This window comes from Vidua macroura, chromosome 28 (genome assembly GCF_024509145.1).
Source record: "Vidua macroura isolate BioBank_ID:100142 chromosome 28, ASM2450914v1, whole genome shotgun sequence".
NCBI lineage: Eukaryota > Metazoa > Chordata > Aves > Passeriformes > Viduidae > Vidua > Vidua macroura.
In genome coordinates, this window is record NC_071598.1 from 1,785,732 (window position 1) to 1,807,664 (window position 21,933).

The following is a 21,933-nucleotide window of genomic DNA, read 5'->3' on the forward strand; positions in this document are numbered from 1 at the left end:
AGGGACCCCACCAGGACCAGCACCGGGACAAACCCGGCCAGGACAGGGACCCCACCAGGACCAGCACCGGGACAAGCCCGACCAGCAGCGGCTCCGCTCCAGGGCCAGCACCGGGGGCCCTCCAGGCCCAGCAGTGGGGCCAAGCCCGGCCAGCACCGGGACAGGCACCGGGCCAAGCCAGGCCAGCACCGGGACCGGGACCGGGCCAAGCCAGGCCAGCACTGTGAACCCACCCAGGGCCTGCACCGGGCCAAGCCAGGCCAGCACGGGCTCCGCTCCAGGGCTTGCACCGGGGCTCCCACCGGGCCAGGGCCGCTCAGCTCCGGGCCCGTCCCCGGCTCCTCCTCACCCGCAGTGCCCAAGGCGAGGAGCCGGGACCGGGCGGGCCGGTGCCAGCGGCTCCGGTTCCCCCGCCGTCCCTGTTCCCGGTCCCGCTTCCTCCGCCCTGACCCAGTCCCGGTGCTCCCATTCCCTCGCTCTGCCCCGCTCCTGGTCCCGGTTCCTCCGCCCTGCCCCGCTCCCGGTGCCGGCGCTCCCGTTCCCCGACCCTGCCCCGTTCCCAGTGCTCCCGTTCCCCGGCCCTGCCCGCTCCCGGTGCCCCGGGGGTCCCCCCGCACTCACCAGCTCATGTTCCCCCTCCGCCCCGCGCCGCTCCCGGAAGTGCCGCCGCTTTTTGGCCCCGCCCCTTCCGGCACCGCTCACCTCCGGGGCCGCGCGCCGCGGTGACGCCACGCGGGAGGGGGGGGTGACGTCACACGGCGGGGGGAGCGTGACGTCACGGGCAAGGCGCGCGGGGAGAAGAGCCCGAAATTCGTCCGGTTTGGGTGCAAAGGATGGAAATGGGGCGGGAGGCGGTGGAGTTAAATGGGGCTGGGAGCCGTGGAGTGTCCCCGGGGTGGGCCGGGAGAAGGAATTGCCTGGAACAACCCCGGGGTGGGTGACAAGGAATTGCCTGGATCACCCCTGGGGTGGGTGACAAGGAATTGCCTGGAACAACCCCGGGGTGGGTGACAAGGAATTGCCTGGATCATCCCTGGGGTGGGTGACAAGGAATTGCCTGGAACAACCCCGGGGTGGGTGACAAGGAATTGCCTGGATCATCCCTGGGGTGGGTGATGAGGAATTACCTGGATCATCCCTGGGGTGGGTGACAAGGAATTGCCTGGATCATCCCTGGGGTGGGTGACAAGGAATTGCCTGGATCACCCCCAGGGTGGGCAAGGAGAAGGAATTGCCTGGGTCACCCCTGGGGTGGGCAAGGAGAAGGAACTGCCTGGAACAACCCCAGGGTGGGCTTGGGCACGGGGAGGGGATGCCCAGGAACATCCCAAAAGTGGGTGAGGGCAGGAGCATGGAACACCCAGGAACACCCCGGAGTGGGCAGTGGCACAGGGAGGGGATGCCCAGGGGCATCCCTGGGGTGGGCGAGGGCACAGGGAAGGGATTCCCGGGATGGGCATGGGCAGGGGGTGCCCAGGGACAGCCTGGGGTGGGCAGGAGCAGGGGGAGGAGCAGAACTGCCCCAGTCAAGGATATCCAAGGGATGTGCAGCACCTTTGGAAGAGCTTTTGAGCAGAAAAGCCCCCAAACCCATCTTGAGGAGGCTGGGCAGGGGTGGGAGGGACAGCAAAGTCCTTTCGGTGACCAAAAACCCGCCTTGTCCTCAGCACTGACCCACCAGCCACCTCCATCCGTGAGCCTGGGGTGCTGCAGAGAGCCCCCCCCAAGATCCAGGGGTGCCCCTGGACCCCCAGTCACCAGCCCAGGGTGCCATCCTGGGGGTGGGAACGGCCCCGGTGCCACCGGGCTGGTGGCACCAGCCACATGCCAGCGCACGGGGCGGAGGCGCGGGCCGGGCGCCAGGGGTGGCTTTATCAATTAGCAGGTGGAGGTAAACAGCACGGTAATTACAGCCAGGGAGGATGATGCTAAACTGGGAAGGTGTTACCGACACCGCTGAGGACAGGGATTAGCCCAAAAGGAACGGGGGGGGGTGGATTTGGGGGGGGCCACCCGGGGGGAGGGTGGCAACCCCCCCCATTGTCCCATTTTGTGTGAGCCAGGGTGGGTGGAGAGGGGAGGATGTGAGGTGGCCTGAGGGGAAGGGATCAGTTTTGGGGTGCTGGTGGGTGTCAGAGCAAAGCCCGAGGGGAGGCAGCCAGGAGGGTCCCCCACATCCCCGTCCAGGTGTGGGCAGGGTGAGGAGGAAGAGGAAGGCTGGGGCCAGGAAGGTTTTGCTGCCAGCTGGGCCAGGCTGCTGCTCCTGGGCCTGTCCCCACCGTGATGCCCCTCACTGTCACCTCGGGGCGCAGGGGGTGGGACAAGACAGGGCTGGCACGAGCCTGGATCTGTCATCCTGATGGCCACGGGACTCGGGGAGCATCTTCTGTGGAGGCTCTGCTGTTTGTCCCCCTGTCCCAGGGGGATGAGTCTGGCCCCTTCCCCCAGAAGGGATGGGGATGGATCCACACGGTCCCACGGGGTGGGAGATGAGGTCAGATGATCCAGAACCATCCAGGCCTTCTGTGGATGATGTCTCCTGCCAGGCAGTGGCAGAAGCTGAGCCAGAGGTGAGAAGATCAGGGAAGGATCCCACCAACATCTGTACTCCAGCTGCAAACCAGGAGCTTCTGGCTGCGGGTCCTCGTCGCTCCCGACCCCAGGGACGGGGTCTCAGCTCTTGGTGCTCCTCCTGAGCAGCAAATCCCATCCCGTGGAGAGCTCTTGGATCCATCCACATCCTGCAAAGCCCCTCGGCAGGGAGGAGCGAGGTGTTGGTGGCCTCCTCAGGACCTCGCCGCTCCCGTTGAGGAGGCAAAGGCAGCAAGTTCTGTGGAGCTGGTACGTGACTGGAAGCCCTTCCCTCCTCCCCAGAACACAGATAGCCCAGAACGGGGATGGAAAGTGCCGTGTTTCCGTAGCAACCAACATTTTTCGTGCAAGGTGCTGCACGCACTCCCCGCGCTTTGCCACCCAAGGGTGCTCCTCACCTTCCTGCTCCGCGCCAGGGCGGTCCTGCCCAGTGGGACACCCAGGCTTGGCTGGCAGAGAGGGTCCCCAGGGCCTGGTGGGCTCCTTCCCTCCTCCTCCTCGCCCGCAGAAGGAGCCCAAAGCGTCGGTGCAGCGTTGGGTGGCTCCTCACTGGGGCAGCTCCTCTGCCGTGCCAGCATCTCCAGCGTTTTCCAGCACAAGCCACCGGTGGAGATGGGCACCTCCAGCACCACCAGCAGCAGCACAGCACCCTCAGGGGATGCCGGGGGCCGTGGTGGCTCTCCCTGTGCGTGGCAGCTCTGGTTCCTGCCCACCTGAGCCACACACGGGCGCACACAGGGGCACCGATGGCTCCCAAAACATCCTGCAGCCCCTCATGGCTGCAGGACCTCCGGAGCACACAGGGAAGGACAATCCCAGCTCGTCCCAGTCCAGCCTCACGTCCAAACACTCAACCACCGGGAATCCACGCGGAGACCTGGTGCAGCGCCTCAGCCAAGTCCTCAACACCACTAGATGCCATCCCTGTCTGGGCCAGCTGTGCCCTGAGTCACCATCAGAGCCTGGATTTGCCCCACGATTAAAACCTTTCCAAGCCAGAGAGCTCAACAAACCCCCTGCCATGGGCAGAGCTGCCCGGGAATGGCCGGAGCAGCAGCTTTTCCAGGCCCGGCTGCAGATCCAAATCAAAAAGCAGGAAATCTGACAACGTTGCCAACGCTTTCATACCCTGGGAACACCAGGAAAGACCACGGTGCCAACGCCAGCCACCAGCACTGCCAGCCAGGCCTTGGGACAGGAAGGAGGACACTTGTGGGACGCTCCACCCCAGCAGAGCTGGACCTGCGCGCACCGAGGGACCCCCAGAGCCCCGGTCTGGGATCCTCCAGCACAATCCCAGCTCCGGGATTCCAGCCTCCATCCCCATCCCTGGGGAAGGATCCAACCACCACACGCCACCACTCCAAACATCCAAGCGCCTCCAAACTCCTTCTCCCACTCGTTCCTCGTGCCCGTGCGAGCGCCAGCGCTGAAACCCAGCCGTTTATTTTTATCCCGAGCGATCCAGGCTGGGAAAAAAAATCCCCTGCGGGCGCTGCCCCCGGGGCGATTTGGCGGGCGAAGGGCGCGGGAGCATTACCGGCTGAAGCGGCGCGATCCTCTTTGGTGGCCCAAAGTTATCCCGGCAGCCGCGGAAGCCGCCGGCAAAATGGTGACGGGGTCAAGGCGGCGGCGGCACGAGCAGGGAAAAACAGCATGGGAGGTCAAGGACAAAGCAAGGACATGGCGGATTTTTGGGGAGAGGGTGGGTGCCCCCATCCTGGTTGGGTTTCCCCTATCCTGGTTGGGTTCCCCAATCCCAGTTGGGTTCCCCAATCCCAGTTGGGTTCCCCAATCCCGGTTGGGTTCCCCAATCCCGGTTGGGTGCTCCCATCCCGGGACGTGAGGACGGAGCCAGTCGCCTTCGGGGTCACCCAGCGGGGTCTTGCTGTGCCGTCCTGTGGATAGAACTGAAGCAGAGGGAGGGGGACTGAGAAGAAAAAAGTGGGTTACTTTTTTTTTAAAAAGATCACATAAAAAAATAATATTTAAGGAAATACAGCACTAGGAAAAAAAAAATTCTGTACAGACAGGTTTCAAAGTCGCCCGTAAAGAGACGCAGCACCCACTTCCCTGCACATTTCAACCCTTTTTACACTCCCCTTACACATTAAAACCTTCGTTTTTTTACTTTCCAAACCAATATAGATCAATTTAAGCAAATAAAGATATTTACTACAGATTTTGATTGTCAGCAAACACAATATATTTACTGCATTAGCATTTGCTCACAGTGCAAATGGTACAACAATACATCAGTTCAATATTTCTGATTTTTTCCCTTAAAAATGCTGTATGCATTAACTATCATATTTGCATTACAACATGACAAATGAGCAAATGAAATGTGTGTGAAAATTATCACCTTTTCACAATATCAAGCATAATTTTTTTTTTAACCTTAGTATAAGGTACTATAAATCCAAGAAATAAAAACATCCACAAAATATATTACATCTGGTATGATTTTTTTTTTCTCTAAGTACTCAACTTTATACAAAAGTCTTTCAAAAAATATCATTCCCTTAGGTTTGTGTGGTTAAACCTGATTGTGGTTTGTTTTTTTTTTTTTTTTGTTCCTTTCAGTTCACATAAATTAGACTGCATTCTTCCTCTTCTCTTTATTTTTTGTACGTTTTTAATGTGGTTTTTTGTGTTTTTTTTTCACATGCAGACATCAAACCTGGATAGCACGACCTTTTGGCAACAAAGATTTTTTTTTCTTTTTAAGTCATTATTATTTTTGCTTAGTTTAGCTTAAATGTCTGAGCACAGTTTTATTAAAACAAAAGAAGAAAAAAATCAGAGCAGTCATGCAATGACATGCACATACCAGAAGGAGAAAGAAAAAAAAAATAATAATAAAATAGAGGACTAATTGATTTTTCTCCTCCATAGTTGGGTGGTTGTTTTAAAGTGACCAAATAAAATAAAATAAAAATATCTCACATTATAAAAAGTATTCAGCAAAATACTGGGGTGCTTTTTTTTTTTTTTTCCCTGTATTTCTGTAAAGAATTTCCCTTCTGCTGAAAACAAAGAAAAAAAAAATAATAAAAAGGAAAAGAAAACAAAAATAAGAAAACAAACCCAAAAGCTGCTGCCGGGACATCGCTCCCCGCCGCCCCCCAGAGTTGGGGGGACCCGCAGAGCCGCCCCCCGCCCCACCAGCCTGGCTTGGGGGGCTGAGCCCTCTTACCTCCAACACGGGGAGCCGGTGCTTGGGGACACGGGGGGGACACGGGGCCGGGGGGGGCAACGGGGGCTCCAGGCCCAGCGAGGAGAGGAGCCAGATCAGCTCCGTCCATCCATCCATCCATCCATCCATCCATCCATCCATCCATCCATCATCCATCCATCATCCATCCATCCATCCATCCATCCATCCATCCATCCATCCATCCATCATCCATCCTCCATCCCCTCACGGATCCTGGAGCGCCCAGCCCCGGGGGAGCCGGGCAGGACGGGACCGGGGGCGGGGGGGGGGGCCGATCCTGGAGCAGCCAGCCCCGGCAAGGGCGGGCGGGTCGGACCGAGCCCTGGGATCCAGGTCAGCCGGGAATATTCCCGGGATCTGCGGCCCGGGCAGCCCGGAGCCGGGCCGGGTGGGTGCGGGCGGGATGGAGCCGGGAGGTGCCGGGTGAGGGCCGTGGGGTGCGGGAGAGTCGGAGCCGGGAGAGCCGGGATGGGGCAATCCAGCCGGGATCCGGGCGGTGCGAGTAATCCAGGTGCGGGAGCAGGGATCCGGGAGAGCCGGGCAAGGAGGGTGCGGACAGCCCGGCCCCGGGCGGTGCGGGTGTGGGCAGCCGGGATCCGGGAGTTGCGGGAGCGGGCAGCCGGGATCCAGGCAGTGCGGGCGGCCCGGCCCCGGGCAGTGCAGGTGGAAGCAGCCGGGATGTGGAAGGTGCAGGAGCAGGCAGCCGGGATCCAGGTGCTGCGGGCAATCCCAGCGCGGGCAGCGCGAGTCCGGGCAATCCGGGTGCGGGCAGTGCGGGTCCCATCGATCCAAGTGCAGGCAGGATCCAGGTGCGGGCAGCCTGGACCCGGTCAATCCGGGTGCGGGCGGAGCGGACCCGTCGCAGCACAACCCCGGTATCCTGAACACCGTGGGGTTCCCCCCGGAGCGGTGCCGAGGGCAAGGGGAGGAGAAGGGGTGCCACCGCGCCGCCCCCCACAATCCCTCAAGCGCACGTGGTGACGGCAGGGGCGAGGGCGACGGGGGGCGAGGTGGTGGCGGCGGCGGCGGGGGGGCGCGGCGGGGGGCTGCACACCCGAGCCCTTCTCGGCCTTCTTCTCCTTCTGCTTGAGGTGGATCTTGGCGTGCCGCTTGCGCTCGTCGGAGCGGGCGAACTTGCGGCCGCAGAACTCGCAGGCGAAGGGCTTCTCGCCGGTGTGGGTGCGGATGTGGGTGGTGAGGTGGTCGCTGCGGCTGAAGCTCCGCATGCAGATGCGGCACTGGAAGGGCTTGTGGCCCGTGTGGATGCGAAGGTGGCGGGTGAGCTCGTCGGAGCGGGAGAAGCGGCGGTCGCACCCCTCGGCCGGGCAGGCGTGGGGCCGCTCGTGCAGCGGTGTCTTGCTGGGCCGGTTGGGATACTTGCGGGGTCGGATGGGCTTGAGGGTGAGGGGCGGCTGCGGCAGCCCCCCGAAACCCGGGTGGATCTGCTTGTCCTTGAAGGCCTTGATGGTCTCCAGCGGGGTTATGGGGGGCGGGTTGACGCGGATGGGGTCCAAGCTCTGGAAGGGTTTGTGCTCCGTGATGGTGCCCATGTCGTTGGGGTGGTGGTAGAGGTTATAGTCTGGGATCATGGGGAAGAGGTTGCTGTCCAAGGCGGGCTTGGCCGCCTGGTAATCCTGGGGGGAGTAGGTGAGGCCAGGGTTGCTCTGGGGGTCGTGGAAGGAGACAGGCTCTGGGTAGAGGTCACTGCAGGAGGAGTAGGGCGGCAGCGCGGGGTACATCTGGTCCACCTCGCCCTGCGGCGGCCCCATGCTGCCCGCCGAGCTCTGCGTGCTGGTGAGCGCGCCCGAGGACGGCGGCACCCCCAGGATGCCGGCGCTCATCAGGCTGATGATGTTGTCCTGGCACCAGTTGGAGGGCGAGTCAAAAGCGAATTTCCCCAGGTAGGTGACAGTCTTGTTGCCCGGGGCGGGTTGAAAAGTGCCCGAGTAGGAGGACAATTCCTGACCGGCCTTTTCGTTCGCTAAGCCAATGTCCATAACATTATCTGCAAAGTGCGAGAGAAGCGGGGCAGGGTAAGCCGGGAGGGCCCGGGGATGCACCGGGGGATGCTCCGGGGGATGCTCCGGGGAGCGGGGATGCACCGGTTCCCCCTCGCCTCGCTCCCCCCCTTCCCCTCGCTGCTTCCACCCCGCGTATGCGGCGCTGCCTGCCGGGGGTCCCGACGATGCGGGGCCGCCCGCGCCGCCCCCGCGAGGAGCTGCCCGGGGTGGGTGGGTGGGTAGGGGGGACACCCCATCGCCGCGCCGCCGGGGGAAGGAGGTACCTGCGGCTACAGGTAGGCTTCCTCCCCGTCCAGCCCCGGCAGCGCTGGGCACTCCGCGGAGCCGGGGCTGCGGCCGCCGACGCCGTTACCAACTCGCCGCCTTCCCTGCGCCGAGCCCCGGCGAGGAGAAACACGGGGATGGGGGGGGGGGGGTGGTTTTAAGCCTGGCGGGGCTCCGCGTGGGAGCGGGGACACGCGGGGAGCACCCGCCCCCGCCGCCCTCGGCGCTCACCTGTGCCCCCCAGATCCTCCCTCTCTCTCCTGTCCCCCCCCCCCCCGCCTATGTTTCCCCCAACCCCGCGCTCCGGGAAAGTCGGCGCCGCGTCCCGGGGAGCCCACGCTGCCGCCGCCGCCGCTGCGGGGTGTGGGGGGGCGGCTGCCACGGCCACGCGCGTCCGCGGCGCCTCCGCACCCGCGCGGATCCCGGCGCGGGCGGGCGGCCCCTGCGCGACACGGGGGTGCCCGGCCTTCCCCTCGTCCCCTCGGCCCTCCAGCTTTTCCACCCGGGTTCTCCTCCCCACGGAGCCCGGCCGCCGTCCCCGTACCTGCGGCGGCGGCTCGGCGGCGGCAGCGCTCGGCGGAGCCCTGCAGCGATCGCGCGGAGACACGGCGAGGAAAGGGGTGGGTGGGTGCGGGGGGGGGGACGCTCCCCAGCCCCAGCTCTTCCCTTCCCTCCGAGGCTCCATGACACCCTACCCACAGCATCCTCCTCCTCGCCCCACCGGCTCCCCCCCTGCTCCTGCCTTTTCCCCATTTTCCTTCCCTCCCGCTTTACCTGCAGCCATCTGGTTGTAGTGAGCCACCGAGTCGCTGGTGCTGGAGAAGATATTCAAAGAGTTGGGGATCTCCTCTGGGTACAGATTGTCAGGCAATTGGTTCATCAAAGTGTTCATGGTCCCCGGCAGCTTCTCCAGTAGTTTGCCTGTCATAGCACTGGAGGAAAAGGCTGGTTCAACGTGGCTCCGAGCTCGGCTCCCGAGGAAACAACATCCGAGTGGCAAATCCGTGCGAGGGAAATCATGCAAGAAGAAAAGTTGGGGCGGGGGCGGCGGGGGGGAGGAGGAGGAGGCGGGGGGGGGGGCTGGGGGTGGCCGCGGAGGAGGGGGCGCGGGGGGGGGCGCGGTCCTCCGTGGGTCCCTTGGTGGTGTTTCCTCGAGGGGGAGGGGGCGATCTGGCTGGCAGATGTGGTTGTAGAAGCTGGGGGGGGTGGGTGGGGGGGAGGATTTAACCCCTCCTCTCTCTCTCTCTCTCTCTCTCGCCGGCTCCCGGCCCCGGCCCCGCTTCCCCCGCGCTCGGCCCCGCTCCGCTCGCCGGTTCCTTCTCTGCCGCCCGACTGCTCCGCCGGGGACTCCGCGGGGCCTTTATGCGGGAGCGCTCCGTGACGTAGCTGCCCATATATGGACAGACAAAGCCGAGCCGAGGCCGAGACGTCACAATGGAAGCTCCGCACAATGGAACGTTGGAGAGAGCAGGAAGCGGGGCCGGCGCGCGCGGGGACGGGGGACAGGGGACCGGGCGAGGGGTACCGGGAACCCTGCACCGGGCAAGGGGAACCGGGCACCGGATACCGGGCTAAGGGGGCCGGGAACGGGGCATCCTGCACCGGGCAAGGGGGACAGGGCAGCGGACGCAGGGCAAAGGGGACCGGGCACCAGGCATGCTGCATCGGGGAAGGGGTACCCGGTACCGGGCATCCTGCACCGGGCAACGGGGACCGGGACCTGGGCATCCCGTACCGGATAAGGGGTACCGGACTTCCTGCACCAAGCACCGGGCATCCTGTACCGGGTACCAGGCTCCCTGCACCGGGCAGTGGGCATCAGAAACCCTGCGCAGGGCACCGGGCATCCTGCACTTGTCACCGAGTACAGGGTACCGGGCGTGCATCGGGCGCTCCGTCACGGGACACCCTCCACGGGGCACCGGGCATCTCGCACCGGACACCGGGCACAGTGCATCGGACCGGGGGTCTCTCCCGCTGCACTGCATCCCCCGCGCCGAGCGGTGCCGTCTCCCTGCGCAGGGCAGGCGGCGGCGGCTCCAGCCCTTCCAGCCCGGATCATTCCCCCCGGGAAGCAGCGGGGGCGCGGGGACAGTCCGCCCCCGCCGTGCCTGACCCTGCGGCCGCCTCCGGGGCTGCTCAGAGCCAGGCTCTTACCGGGAGGTTTTTTTTCCTCCAGTGGAGACCAGGACCGGCCACAAACCCCATCCCGCAGCCCGGGCTGGCACAGGAACGGGATGGGAGCTGTGCAGGGAAAGCCACAGCGCCAGGCAGTGGAGTTTGGTGGGAAGGAGAGGGTCAGAGCGGGGGGGCTGCAGAAGCCTCCAGCCCCTCGGTGTGGTGGCAGTGGTGACAGAGGGGATGGCTCTGCCCCGAGCTGCCCCCTCCTCATGTCCTGGCCCCCCTGGAGAACAGCGCTTGGAATACTTTAAAAACAGGTAACACTTGTTGGTCGCCTGTGATTTTAACCTCACCTCCCCCCTTTAAAAGTTTGGCACTTCCAAGGCGTCAGTAATTAGGTGGTTTCGTGCTAAGTGTGCCAACTGATGCTATCTTTAAAACCCTCCGAGTTATATAGCAAATGTATGGAAAAATGCTGTGTTGCAATAGCTCCACTTACCCAATTCCTGCAGGGCCGGCTTTGCCATGGGAGTGAAATCCGGGCTACGGGAGGGCTGCGGCGGGAGGGGACCGGGCAATAGCTGCGGGGACACGGGGCACGGGCACACCGGGGCTGTGGAGGTGCAGCGAGGCCCGGGCACTGTCGCTGCGCGGTGCCGGCAGCCGCTGGGGCGGGGGGGCGGGGTGGGCGGGGGGTGCTGCTGTGTGCAGGGCGGGGGGAGCGTTCCCGGGGGTGGGGGGCAGCGAGCCCCGACTTGGTCTGCTTGTGACCGCGGGGGGAGGAGGGGCCTGTGTGTTCCATCAACTTCAGTGTCACCATTCACTTCAGAGCCCCCCACATTCACTTCAAGGCCCCCCACATCCACTTCAGGGCCCCCGTGCACTGCAGGGCCGCTCATTCACTGCAGCCCCCCAGCCACTACAACCCCAACCAGTGCGCTGATGCCCCTCCATCCACCGACCCCCCCCCTTCCACTAGAAGTCCCCCCTACCCTGTGCAGAACCCCCCCCCCCATCCTATGCGGAGTCCCCACCCTTTGTAGAGACCCCACATCTTGCACAGAACCCCCCCCTCATGGGCAGAACCCCCCATCCTGGGCAGAACCCCCCACCCTCCTTAGACCACCCCCCATCCTGCCCAGAGCCCCCTTCCTTCGCACCCTTTTCACCCCCCGTCCTTTGCAGGGCACTCTCCTTGTTTTGCACCCCTCTCTCCGTCTCTCACCCCACCTTGCACCCCTCCCGCCGCCCCCCAAGCCGCAGCCCCCCCTCTCCGGCGCATCCCCCGCCTGCCCCGCCCGTGGCCCGGCGCGGCCCGGGGGGAGCGCGGCGGCGGCGGCGGCGGCGGCGGCGGCGGGGGGAACGGGGGGGGAGCGCGGGGCGGCGGCGGGCGGGCGGCCGAGGGGAAGCGCCATACAAGGCCTGGATCCGGCCCCGCCTCCGCTCCCTTCTTTGGCCGCCGGTTCCGGCGCCCCCGGCGCTGCCGAGGTGCGGGGCGGGCGCGGGGCGCGGAGGGGGATCCACAGCCCGCGCCCCCTCCCCGGGCAACACCGCCCTGACCCGCGGGGGTGAGGAGGGGGTCCCGCTGACACCCCCGTCCCCCAGGCGTCCTCCCCCGTCACCGCATTCCCACGGTGGGAGCGCGCCCGCAGCCGCAGCGCCGGGGATGCTGCGGGGCCCCCGCTGAGTGTTCGGCTCCCACGGCCCCTCAGGTCAGAGCAGGGACCCCCGCCCAAAAATTAAACCACCCCTCCTCAACCCTTCATTGTGTCCGGTACCAACACCACCACCCGGTTCCTCCCGATTTATAGCGGAGGGGTGCGGGTTTGCTCAGCCTTATCGGCACCCACGGGCGAGGGTCCCGTGGGGAATTCCTGCTCCGGAGCAAGCAGCTCCTCGCCCTGCTCTGGAAAACTCCGCATCCTCACGAGTGCCAGCCCCGCGCTCGGCTCACACCGACCCGGGTGGGTGTCTACCCTCCGAGGGTGACAGTGACACGGGAGTGTGAACGCTCACCTGCCCCCCCCGACACTAGTGGCACCTGCTTCCCGCTGGGAATACAGCTGGTTCCTGCCCGATCGGGGCGGCTGGGGCTGTGGGTGCACCCCAAACCCTCGTGGTGGGGTTTAGGCTGGGTTTAAAGCTCCTGAGTCATGAGGACCTGCCGCTAAACCCGGCTGGTGAGAGCGGGACAGCTCAGGCACTGACAGCGGTTTGATTGGGAACGGCCCTAAGCCAAAATAAACCGAGGCAGACTTAGACTGGCACGGAAACGGCCGCATGGGGGTTGGACTGGCTTAGTTACAGCTCAGCTTAATGGGTCGGAGCATCCCGAGCAGAGCTCTTTACCCAACGGGAGGTGGAGGGAAAACAGAGAATCTCACCTGGGGTGGCTCCGGATGGTTTTAAATTACAGCCCAGGCTGGATGGAGTCTGAGAGGTTTCACTCTTTTTTTTTGTCATCCCACACACCTGCCCCGTGTGAATCCCATCCCGATCCAGGTGTTTCAGTAACCTGGATCATCACTGCTGGCATTCCATGCACATGGATCTTCCCCCCCTGCCCCTCTCAGGTGAGACCCCACCTGCGGTGCTGGGTCCAGGCCTGGGGAGCACAGGAAGGACGTGGAGCTGCTGGAACAGCTGCAGAGGAGGTCAGGGAGCTGCTCCAGGGCTGGAGCCCCTCTGCGCTGGAGCCGAGCTGGGGGTGCTCACCTGGAGAAGGCTCCAGGGAGAGCTCAGAGCCCCTTCAGTGCCCAAAGGGAGCCAGAAGAGCTGGAGAGGGACTGGGGACGAGGGATGGAGTGACAGGACACAGGGAATGGCTTCCCACTGCCAGAGGGCAGGGATGGATGGGATATTGGGAAGGAATTCCTGGCTGGGAGGGTGGTGAGGAACTCGCTTGGAATTCCCAGGGAAGCTGGGGCTGCCCCTGGATCCCTGGAAGTGCCCAAGGTCAGGATGGACGGGGCTTGGAGCAGCCTGGGATAGTGGGAGGTGCCCCTGTCCATGGCAGGGGGTGGCACTGGGTGAGCTTTAAGGTTCCTCCCCACCCAAACCATTCCAGAATTCCATGAAATGCTGCCATCCCTCCTCAATCCCAAGCGTCCCACACCTCACAGCAGCCCGTGCAGGGGTTGTGACAAACAGTGACATTACCTGTGATATCCATCCAGGTGCTGGCAGCGTCCCCTCAGCAAGGAACCGAGAGCCCCCAGCTCCCACCCCGACCCTCCCTCGGGGCTGTGTGATGCTGAGAGCAGCCACACCCCGTCCCCAAAACCCCGCTGGCCCCCATGGGACGGGGAGCTTGTCCCCCTGGGTGCTGTCACCTGACGGGCGACTTCTCCCCGCTCCTCTCGGTCTTGTGACCGACCGGGCCCTGATTCATGTGCCGGGAGCCCTGCAGGTGCTCCGGGCTGCACATCCTGGGGGACCCCCGGGCTTCGAAAAGGGGAACTCGTCAGGGTTTTTCACCTAATTAACGACAGCTTAATTGTACTTACGGGGAAGGGAACGCGAGCCCAGTTTTCGTGCCTTGTGGCCAGGCTGATGGGCTGCTCGCTCCCTAAAATTCACTTGAGCTGAGCTGAGCATGCAGAGAGCTGAGCCTTGAAGGCCGGGGCACATCACGAGCTGCTCCTGTTCAGTGTCTCAGGAGCTCTGGAAAGCTCCACGCCGTGCACGGTTCTGTGTGTCAGGCTTTTAACTCCGCAGAGGGAGACCGGGATCATCTGTAATGACGGCGATGATCACCAGCATTGTCACCTCATCCTGGATTACAAAGGATGCTCCGGCACGGAGCCTGAGGCACACACCAGAGCACCGAGCCTTTCCTCCCCAGCCCTTGGATTCGCTGCAGATCTGGGGCTGGTAAGGTCACAAGAGTCATAAACAGAGTGTGGCTGGTGGGGACCTGAAAGGTCACCGGCCTCCTACCCCCGGGGGACGACTGTGCCAGGGCCACGTGTGTAGGCGGCTGCCTGGATGGTCGACAACACAAACTTCTCTCGAGCAGCTTGCAGAGGGAAAAAAAACACACCCCGAGCCACCCAAACCACGGGGTGGGCGTCGCGGGGGTATCTGATCAAGCCTCGGTGGTTACTCAGGGCTGTGAATTTTGTTTTGTTTGCAAGCGCTGAGCTGATGTGGCACTTCAGGGCTGTCGATTCTCTCTGGCAAACAACAGCTGCCCAGATGTGGCTGTACCAGCAGCAGTTTGTTCTCTGAGCATTCCATGGCCTGGCATGAAAGATGCTCAGCACTGGCAGGGATGGGATTCAGGGTAATCTGTAATTTCTGGGGGAAGAGAGACTTTCTTTTTTGCTGTGGGTCGTGGGAAATCCTCATTTCAGGCCAAACTCTGATGGAGGGAACTTCAGCCAGGAGAAACTGCTGGGCAGCCTTCCTGATCCCAGCCCAACACCATCCCGGCCTGTGTCCTTCCCAACGCTCCCGCCTCACCTTGGTTTTCCTGATTTGCCTGTGAAAACTCCACACCCTCCTCCTCCTCCGGAAATATTTGGAAACACTCACACTGAAATATGAATGGAAAAGGAGATGGGCATCTCCCTCATGGAAAAGGAGATGGGCATCTCCTTCTTGGAAAAGGAGACTGGCATCTCCCTCCTCCTGCAGGGGAGGAAGGGACCCGCTGGCAGAACTTGCTGCCCTGGGCTGTCCCTGGGTAGATCCCAAAGAATGGATCCCCATTAGCCAAACCCCAGGGTGGCTGGTGGGGGAAACTACAGGAGCGTTGTGGGTGGCTGTGGGAAGCCATTTCCTGCCTCAGTTTCCCCCGTGGCAAGGCAGGGATCAGGCCTGCCTCACCGTGTGCGGCAGCAGGATGAAAATCTTGGGATGGGGAGGAAAAGCCCTTTGGAGCAGAGCTCCAAACATCTTGCTGATCCTGGGAAATGGGTTCTGGGTGGCCGGGCTTGGTTCCTGAAGGGAGCAGCCCTGGGAGATGGCTGGAGGCCAGGGATGCACCTGCAGGAGCGTTCGAGGTGCTGTGGGGGGAGGCTCTTCCCAAAGAGCATCCCACAACTTCCCACTGCTCCCAGGGGTGGGGGACACCAACCCCACAACTCCGGCTGCTCCCAGGGGTCGGTGGGTGGCTCCAGGCTGTGCCAGCAAGGGGCTGCTGAGTGCTCTGGGGGAGTGGGGACCTCTGCGTGGTCTCAGTCCGACACAGGTCTGGTTTCCCAAGCCCTTCCTGTTATTGCCCAGCTGGGGAACAATAGCAGCGGCAGCTGGCGCAGTGTGACCTGGAGATAAGGAGACAGCTGATTAACAGGGAAACTACAGAGTAGGCCCAGAGTGAAAGTGGTCCCGAGGGAGCAGCACCAGTGGGAAGGATGGGATTCCAGCCAGGGATCAGGAGCAGAGCAGGCTGCAAAACCAAGGATGATTTTATGGGACCAGTGGCAATCTTGGCGTGGTGGCCCCAGGAAGGAGCCCTGGAGTGACCCCACGAGAGGTTTGCAAAGGGAGACCACAAAGGTGTTTTTTAACGTGAAACCAAGAAACAGAAGAGGAATCGGACACTGGAATTGCAGCTCCCAGAGCTGTGCCATGACAGCACTCTGGAGGCATGAGAGGAGCAGAGGACGTCAGAACCCCCCAAATCCACCACATCCAGCAGAAAAAGAGCTCGGTGTTGTGTCAGCACAGAGGGGTGAAAGCAGCGTGGTGGGAGGGGTGGGATGTCCTCCCAGACAGAGAATTCCAAAGGCTACGTGCCTGGGAAAAAGCGCTGCTCCCGAAGGCTGAGCTACAACCAGCCCAGGAGAAACTGGGGAGAGGCCAAAGGCGAGGGATCTGTGAGCCATTGAAACCAGCCCGGGGGGAATTTGCCATTTCCTAGCAATGAGGAAATGTGAGGTTGGCTGAGGACCCGCGGGGCTGCGGGCAGGGAATGGGAAGCGAGAGCAGCCGACAAGTGAGGACAGGCCGGGCCGGGGCCGCGGGGCGAGTCCGTCCGTCCTGGCCGCGGAGCAGCAGGGGCGCTGGCAGAGCCATCCGGCTCCTTCCACCACACCTTGGGATGCAAAGCCCGGCGGGCATCCGCCTCATCCCGCAGCCAGCTGGGGTAAACAGGGCCGTGCCAGGCACCCCGGGCACGGCAGCTCCTGGGCAGGGGCGAAGCTGCTGGGCTGGGACCACCGTATCAAAAATGCTTTGGTTGTTTTTGTTCTGCCGAGGAGCGTTTTGGGGCAAACCACATCTGAAGGTGCTCGTGGCTCCCGGAGGAGTGGGAGAGGCTGGGAGCTTCCCACTGCCGCGGACAAACCCAGCTCAAACCGACTCAGGGAGCAGCTGAAAGAGGAAACAAAACCTGGGCTGAGTTTCTCCCCACTGAGCATCCCTTGAATGCTCATCCCAGGATGCCTGGCAGTGCCTCTGGGCACAGCTGAGCTGCTGCTTTCCCTCAGGAATGGCTGGAATTTGCATCCCAGGATGCTGCCAGAGCACGGCTGAACGATCCAGCCCCAGTGAGCAGGATGGGGGTCCAGGACCCTGAAACCAACCCAGCTCTGACCCTGGGCCCCCGGACAGCCCCACAAAGCTCCTCTGATGTTATACAGCAATTTGGAAACCCAATAATAATTAATTATTGCTAATTAATGAAACCATCCCTACAAGATCAGCCTGCGTGCCCCTTGCTGCCCGCTGGCACGGACACAGAGGTGGGGACACCTCGCCTTTCCTGCCTTACCCATTACTTCAGGAGCCCTAAATTCCTGCCACGGCCCAGCTGCCTCTCCCAGGGCCCGCCCAGCTGCCAGCTCCTGGAGCAGCAAAGCCGAGCAGCAGCTCCCAGTGCAGGCTCCCACCTCCATCCCCATCCCCGTGGCACGGGAGGACCCCCAGACCGGGGGTTTGTGTGTCCCCAGCACGAGGATGAAGGCTGGGAGCTCCTCACTGGATCATCCCAGCGTCGCCCACCCCTGGCTGACGTGGAGAGCCGGCTGCCTCAGCATCCCGTGGGGCTGGTGATGTTCAGCTGGCCGGGGGATTCTCCCACGTCGGCTCCCAAAACGGGCAGCGCTGCTCATCCCCACGCCGTGCGTCCCCGGCAGCACGTGGGGATTTGGGCATTATCCCTCCTGACCTATTTCCCGGGGGGGTGCAGCCGGGCTTAGCTCAGGGAACGCTTGAGGAGTGCAGAGATCTGCAGATAGAGGAGCTCCGAGGTGTGAGATATCAGTAATTAATTCGCAGGTTGATATAGTTATGCGCTTAGATCATCATCAGCTGATCCTGCTAATCCCTTCTTGAGCAAGTCCCTGGCTGAGGGGGAGCTGCTGCCTGGCACTGCCAAGCTCCTGGCAGCTGGGTTGTCCCTGTGGCATCCCCAGGTGCCACCGAGGCTTTGGGGGTGCCAGGGGTGTCCCCCAGTACCTGATCCTTAATGCCCCCAGCCTTAAATCTGCATTTTCCTGGGGTGAGCCCTCTGCATCAGACCCAGGGCTGCCCCTCTTGAGCTGGGGGCTGAGACTTTCTCCCATTAATTATTTCAGTGATTATTAAAAACAGGTAATTATTATCCTGCTGGCTTAGGGCTCGTGTTTAGCACGAGCTTCTCCTGGCCTCCAGCCCAGTTTTGGCAAGGAACACCCCCCATGTGCTGCTGGGTGCTGCTGTTTCTCAGCAGGAGCACTCAATTTGCACGAGTTCATTGTTAATTTTTGAACTCCAAGTCCTCTTCTCCCTCAGTCATCCCATGGAGTGGGTGGGTTTGCTTTGGGAAGGGGCTGGAATTACCCAAACCCAGCTCAGAGCCCCATCCTGGGAGAGCAAAGGGGAGCTGTGTCCATCCCACAGCCATGCCTGGGCTCAGCTCAGCTCACAGCCGCCCAAAATCCCTGGGATTCTGTGTTTCCATGGGTTTGTGGCCTTGGAATGCAGCTGGGCTCTGCAGGGCTGGTGAATCCATGCTGGAATTCCTGGGATGTGCCGTTGGTGCTGTAGGTCCCAGCTTACACCCCAGCGAGGCCACACCTGAGCTCACCCCACTCTGTTTTCTCCTGGCCCTTCACACGAAAAAGCCATGAAGCCACGACCAGTGGAAAGTTGAGGTAACAAATACAAATAAAACTTCCTCTGGAGGCTAAAAATGACACCTGTAGACAGTGAAAAAAAACTTCTCTGGGTGACAATAACAGAGCATGGAGCTATTTCAGTGTTGGGCTGTTCCATTGCAGCACTCGGCGCTGGGGTTGTGGCTGCTCAAAACCAGCCACTTCCCCAGGGACGTGACGTGTTTCCTTTCCATCACAAACTGATTTAGAAGCAAAACTTTCTACATTTAGGCAGCTGAGAGGCTCAGCTTCTCTTTTCTCTCTCACGCCGATGGTGAGCAAATGGAAGGAGAGATAAAGGGGGTGGGACCAGCATGAAGTGACTGTACGTGGCTTCCTCCTTGTGAGTTTTTCCCTTCACTCTTTCTAAATAATCGAAAAGTGAACCAGAAAACCACAATTAATATTTTCCATGCCGTGGAGGCCTCGTGTGCATCCCAGTGAGAGTTTGTGGTGCAGGGCTGGCCAGGGCTGCTGCGTCTGCAGCCCTGAGTGCCCCCACAAGGCCACGGGTGCCTGGTGCTGTGTCCTGGCAGGGATCATCCCACCACAGGGATATTGCAGCCAGCATGGCAGATCCCTGATCTGGATCATTTCTGTCTCCATCTCCATCCCCACCTTCATCCTCATCCCTATTGTCATTTTCCATCTCATCCCCATTTCCATTCTCCATCCCTGTCCTCATCCTTGTTCCCACCCTCAATCCCTATTCCCATTCTCAATCCCCATCCCATCCTATTTTATCTCCATCTCCATCCTATCCCCATCCTCATCACCATTCATGTTCCTCCATCCCCATCCCCATCTCCATCCCATCCCCGTCCCTGGTCTCATCTCCACTCCCCTCTCCTTCTCCATCTTCACCTCACTCCCATCCTTGTTCTCCATCTCATTTCCCACCTGTCCCATCCACATCCCCACCTCCATTTCCATCTCTACCTCCATCTGTCCCTTCATCCCCATTCTCCATCTCTGTCCCCATTCCCATTTCCATTCTCCATCCCATCCCATTCTCATTCCATTTCCATTCTCCATCCCATTTCCACTCTCCATCCCATCCCATCCCATTCTCATCTCTAGTCTCCATCCCATCCCATTCCCATTCTTCATCCCCATTCTCCATCTCTGTTCCCCTTCCCATTCTCCATCCCATTCTCCATCCCATCCCATCCTCATCCCCATTCTCCATCTCTGTTCCCCTTCCCATTCTTCATCCCATCCCATCCCATCCCATCCCATCCCATCCCATCCCATCCCCATTCTCCATCCCATTCCCATTCTCATCCCCATTCTCCATCTCTGTTCCCCTCCCATTCTCCATCTCATTCCCATCCCCATTCTCCATCTCTGTTCCCTTTCCCATTCTCCATCCCATCCCATCCCATCCCCATTCTCCATTGAATCCCCATTCTCCATCCCATTCCAATCCCCATTCTCCATCTCTGTTCCCCTTCCCATTCTCCATCCCATCCCCATTCTCCATTGAATCCCCATTCTCCATCCCATCCCATTCCCATTCTCCATCCCATCCCATTCCCATCCCATTCTCCATCCCATCCCATTCCCATCCCATCAGTGTCACACAGGGCCGTGGATCACTCTGACTCCCAGCGATCCCAATCCCGGCTCAGCTCGAGCTGTCTCATCCCCAATTAAACCCAGGAACAACGCTGATCATTTCCTAGAAGGATAAACATCCGATTGCCTTTTCTCCACCAAAAATAACCACCCCAGCCACAGGGAGCTGAGGGCAGGGAGGGAAGGGTGATGGAGTTTGGCTGCAGGATGTCAGCCCAGCTGTGACCTCTCATTTACACCCGAGCCTCGCTCCGATCTGCCGGGCCAATTACACCCTGCTCTGAGGGCAGGGATAGAAAAAGGAGAAATCCAACTTTAGCAGACTTCCATGACATCTCGGTGTCATTTCCTCTGCTGCTAATCTTAGTGCCAGTGGCAGCAGGGTTCATGTTTTTTGGGTTTTTTTTGTTTTTTTTTTTTCCCTGGGTTGTGGTGTTACCCAGCTTCCTTTTTTTGTTGCTTTCCTTCCCGCCAGCTCCTGCAGCTTCACCCAGACTTGTGTGCCCAGGGCAAGGCTGGATCCTGCTCCTGCATCCCCCCTGGATACCCTGATCCTTCCTGGAGGGGACAGAGCTCTGCAGGACCCTGGTGTGATTCAGCCCCTCCGAGGCAAAGAGCCACTTCCTGGAGGGAAAGTCCCGGCCAAATTTAACCCCCCAGTGCAGGACTGAAATCCACATTTAACCCCTGAGTGTAGGACTGAAATCCACATTTAACCCCTCAGTGTAGGACTGAAATCCACATTTAACCTCCCAGTGCAGGACTGAAATCCACATTTAACCCCTCAGTGCAGGACTGAAATCCACATTTAACCTCTCAGTATAGGACTGAAATCCATGTTTAACACCCCAGTGCAGGACTGAAATCCACATTTAACCCCTCAGTGTAGGACTGAAATCCACATTTAACCCCTCAGTGCAGGACTGAAATCCACATTTAACCTCTCAGTATAGGACTGAAATCCATGTTTAACACCCCAGTGCAGGACTGAAATCCACATTTAACCTCCCAGTGTAGGACTGAAATCCACATTTAACCTCCCAGTGCAGGACTGAAATCCACATTTAACCCCTCAGTGCAGGACTGAAATCCACGTTTAACCCCCCAGTGTAGGACTGAAATCCACATTTAACCCCTCAGTGTAGGACTGAAATCCATGTTTAACCCTTCAGTGTAGGACTGAAATCCACGTTTAACCCCCCAGTGCAGGACTGAAATCCACATTTAACCCCTCAGTGTAGTACTGAAATCCACGTTTAACCCCCCAGTGCAGGACTAAAATCTATGTTTAACACCCCAGGACTGAAATCCATGTTTAACCCCCCCCGGTGCAGGACTGAAATCCACGTTCAAGCCCCCAGGCAGGACTGAAATCTGCTCTCACTGCCAGGGACCCAGGGAAGGTGACCAGCAGGATGGCACAGAGATGTTTTTTCAGGACCAGCTTGCTCTGTTCCAGACCCAGGCACTGATGCAGGGCTGATATGCAGCAACCAGAGCATCACAGCCCCTCTGAAGGATCCCAGGCCTCCCTGCCCAGCCCTGAGCGAGTCATTCCCTTGTGCCTCAGTTTCCCCCGCCTGCAGAATGTTCTGGGCTCCTGCTCCCCATGGTTTGTTCCAAGGGGAATATTATTCCTGTCCAAGGGCAGGACAGAGGTGGCTTTGTCACAGCGCAGACACCGGGATGTGCTTCAAGGAGGGCCTGCAGGCAGGTGAATCTGAGCCTCGGAGAAAACTGAGTCTTAGACGAAAGCCTAATTAAGGAGCTAATTAAAGGGGAAGTCCGGCTAAGTGGCCAGTAGGCAGAGCTCTGCTGATTTATGCCTTTAATTCTTGTTTTGCTTTCCAAGAGAAACGGGCTGAGGGCAAAGGCAGGGCAGGGCCGGGGCAGTGCCCGGTTCCCACACGGTGCCACCAAGGGACCCCTGGAGAGGCATCACTGTCCCTGTCCCCTCCTGGTGTCACCTAAACGAGGGTCTGGCTGGCCACCCCCTGCTCCCATTGCCCACAGGGGTCTGCTCATCCCATGCAGATCCCAAAACTCACCTGGC

At 60.8% G+C, this 21,933-nt stretch overlaps 3 protein-coding genes across 3 annotated transcripts in view; 1 reads left to right on the top strand and 2 right to left on the bottom strand.

The window, feature by feature from the left end:
- Positions 1-663, bottom strand: part of BIN3 (bridging integrator 3) — a 45,198-nt gene extending 44,535 nt beyond the window's left edge. The window contains exon 1 of the mRNA XM_054000582.1: positions 622-663. Coding sequence (XP_053856557.1) covers positions 622-629 — 8 coding nt within the window. The 5' untranslated portion in view covers positions 630-663. The remainder of the gene's footprint in view (positions 1-621) is intronic.
- Positions 664-3,160: 2,497 nt separating this feature from the next.
- Positions 3,161-4,632, top strand: LOC128820167 (translation initiation factor IF-2-like). Its single transcript, XM_054000722.1, has 2 exons — positions 3,161-4,297; positions 4,375-4,632. Exons 1-2 carry the CDS (start codon positions 3,634-3,636, stop codon positions 4,524-4,526), a joined length of 816 nt encoding a protein of 271 aa, XP_053856697.1. The 5' UTR covers positions 3,161-3,633; the 3' UTR covers positions 4,527-4,632.
- Positions 4,633-6,692: 2,060 nt separating this feature from the next.
- On the bottom strand, positions 6,693-9,481 carry EGR3 (early growth response 3). Its single transcript, XM_054000721.1, is given in 3 exon segments — positions 6,693-6,839; positions 6,841-7,817; positions 8,872-9,481. Coding segments are annotated over 3 exon segments (1,194 nt in total). The 5' UTR covers positions 9,026-9,481; the 3' UTR covers positions 6,693-6,776.
- Positions 9,482-21,933: the final 12,452 nt, after the last annotated feature.

What these genes read in the sequence shown, in the direction of transcription:
- LOC128820167 (XM_054000722.1), top strand. Translation starts at nt 3,634, where the DNA reads ATGGCCGGAGCAGCAGCTTTTCCAGGCCCGGCTGCAGATCCAAATCAA. An exon ending in GGCGGATTTTTGGGGAGAGG is followed by an intron (nt 4,298 to 4,374) that starts GTGGGTGCCCCC and finishes CCCCAATCCCAG; the next exon opens with TTGGGTTCCCCAATCCCGGT.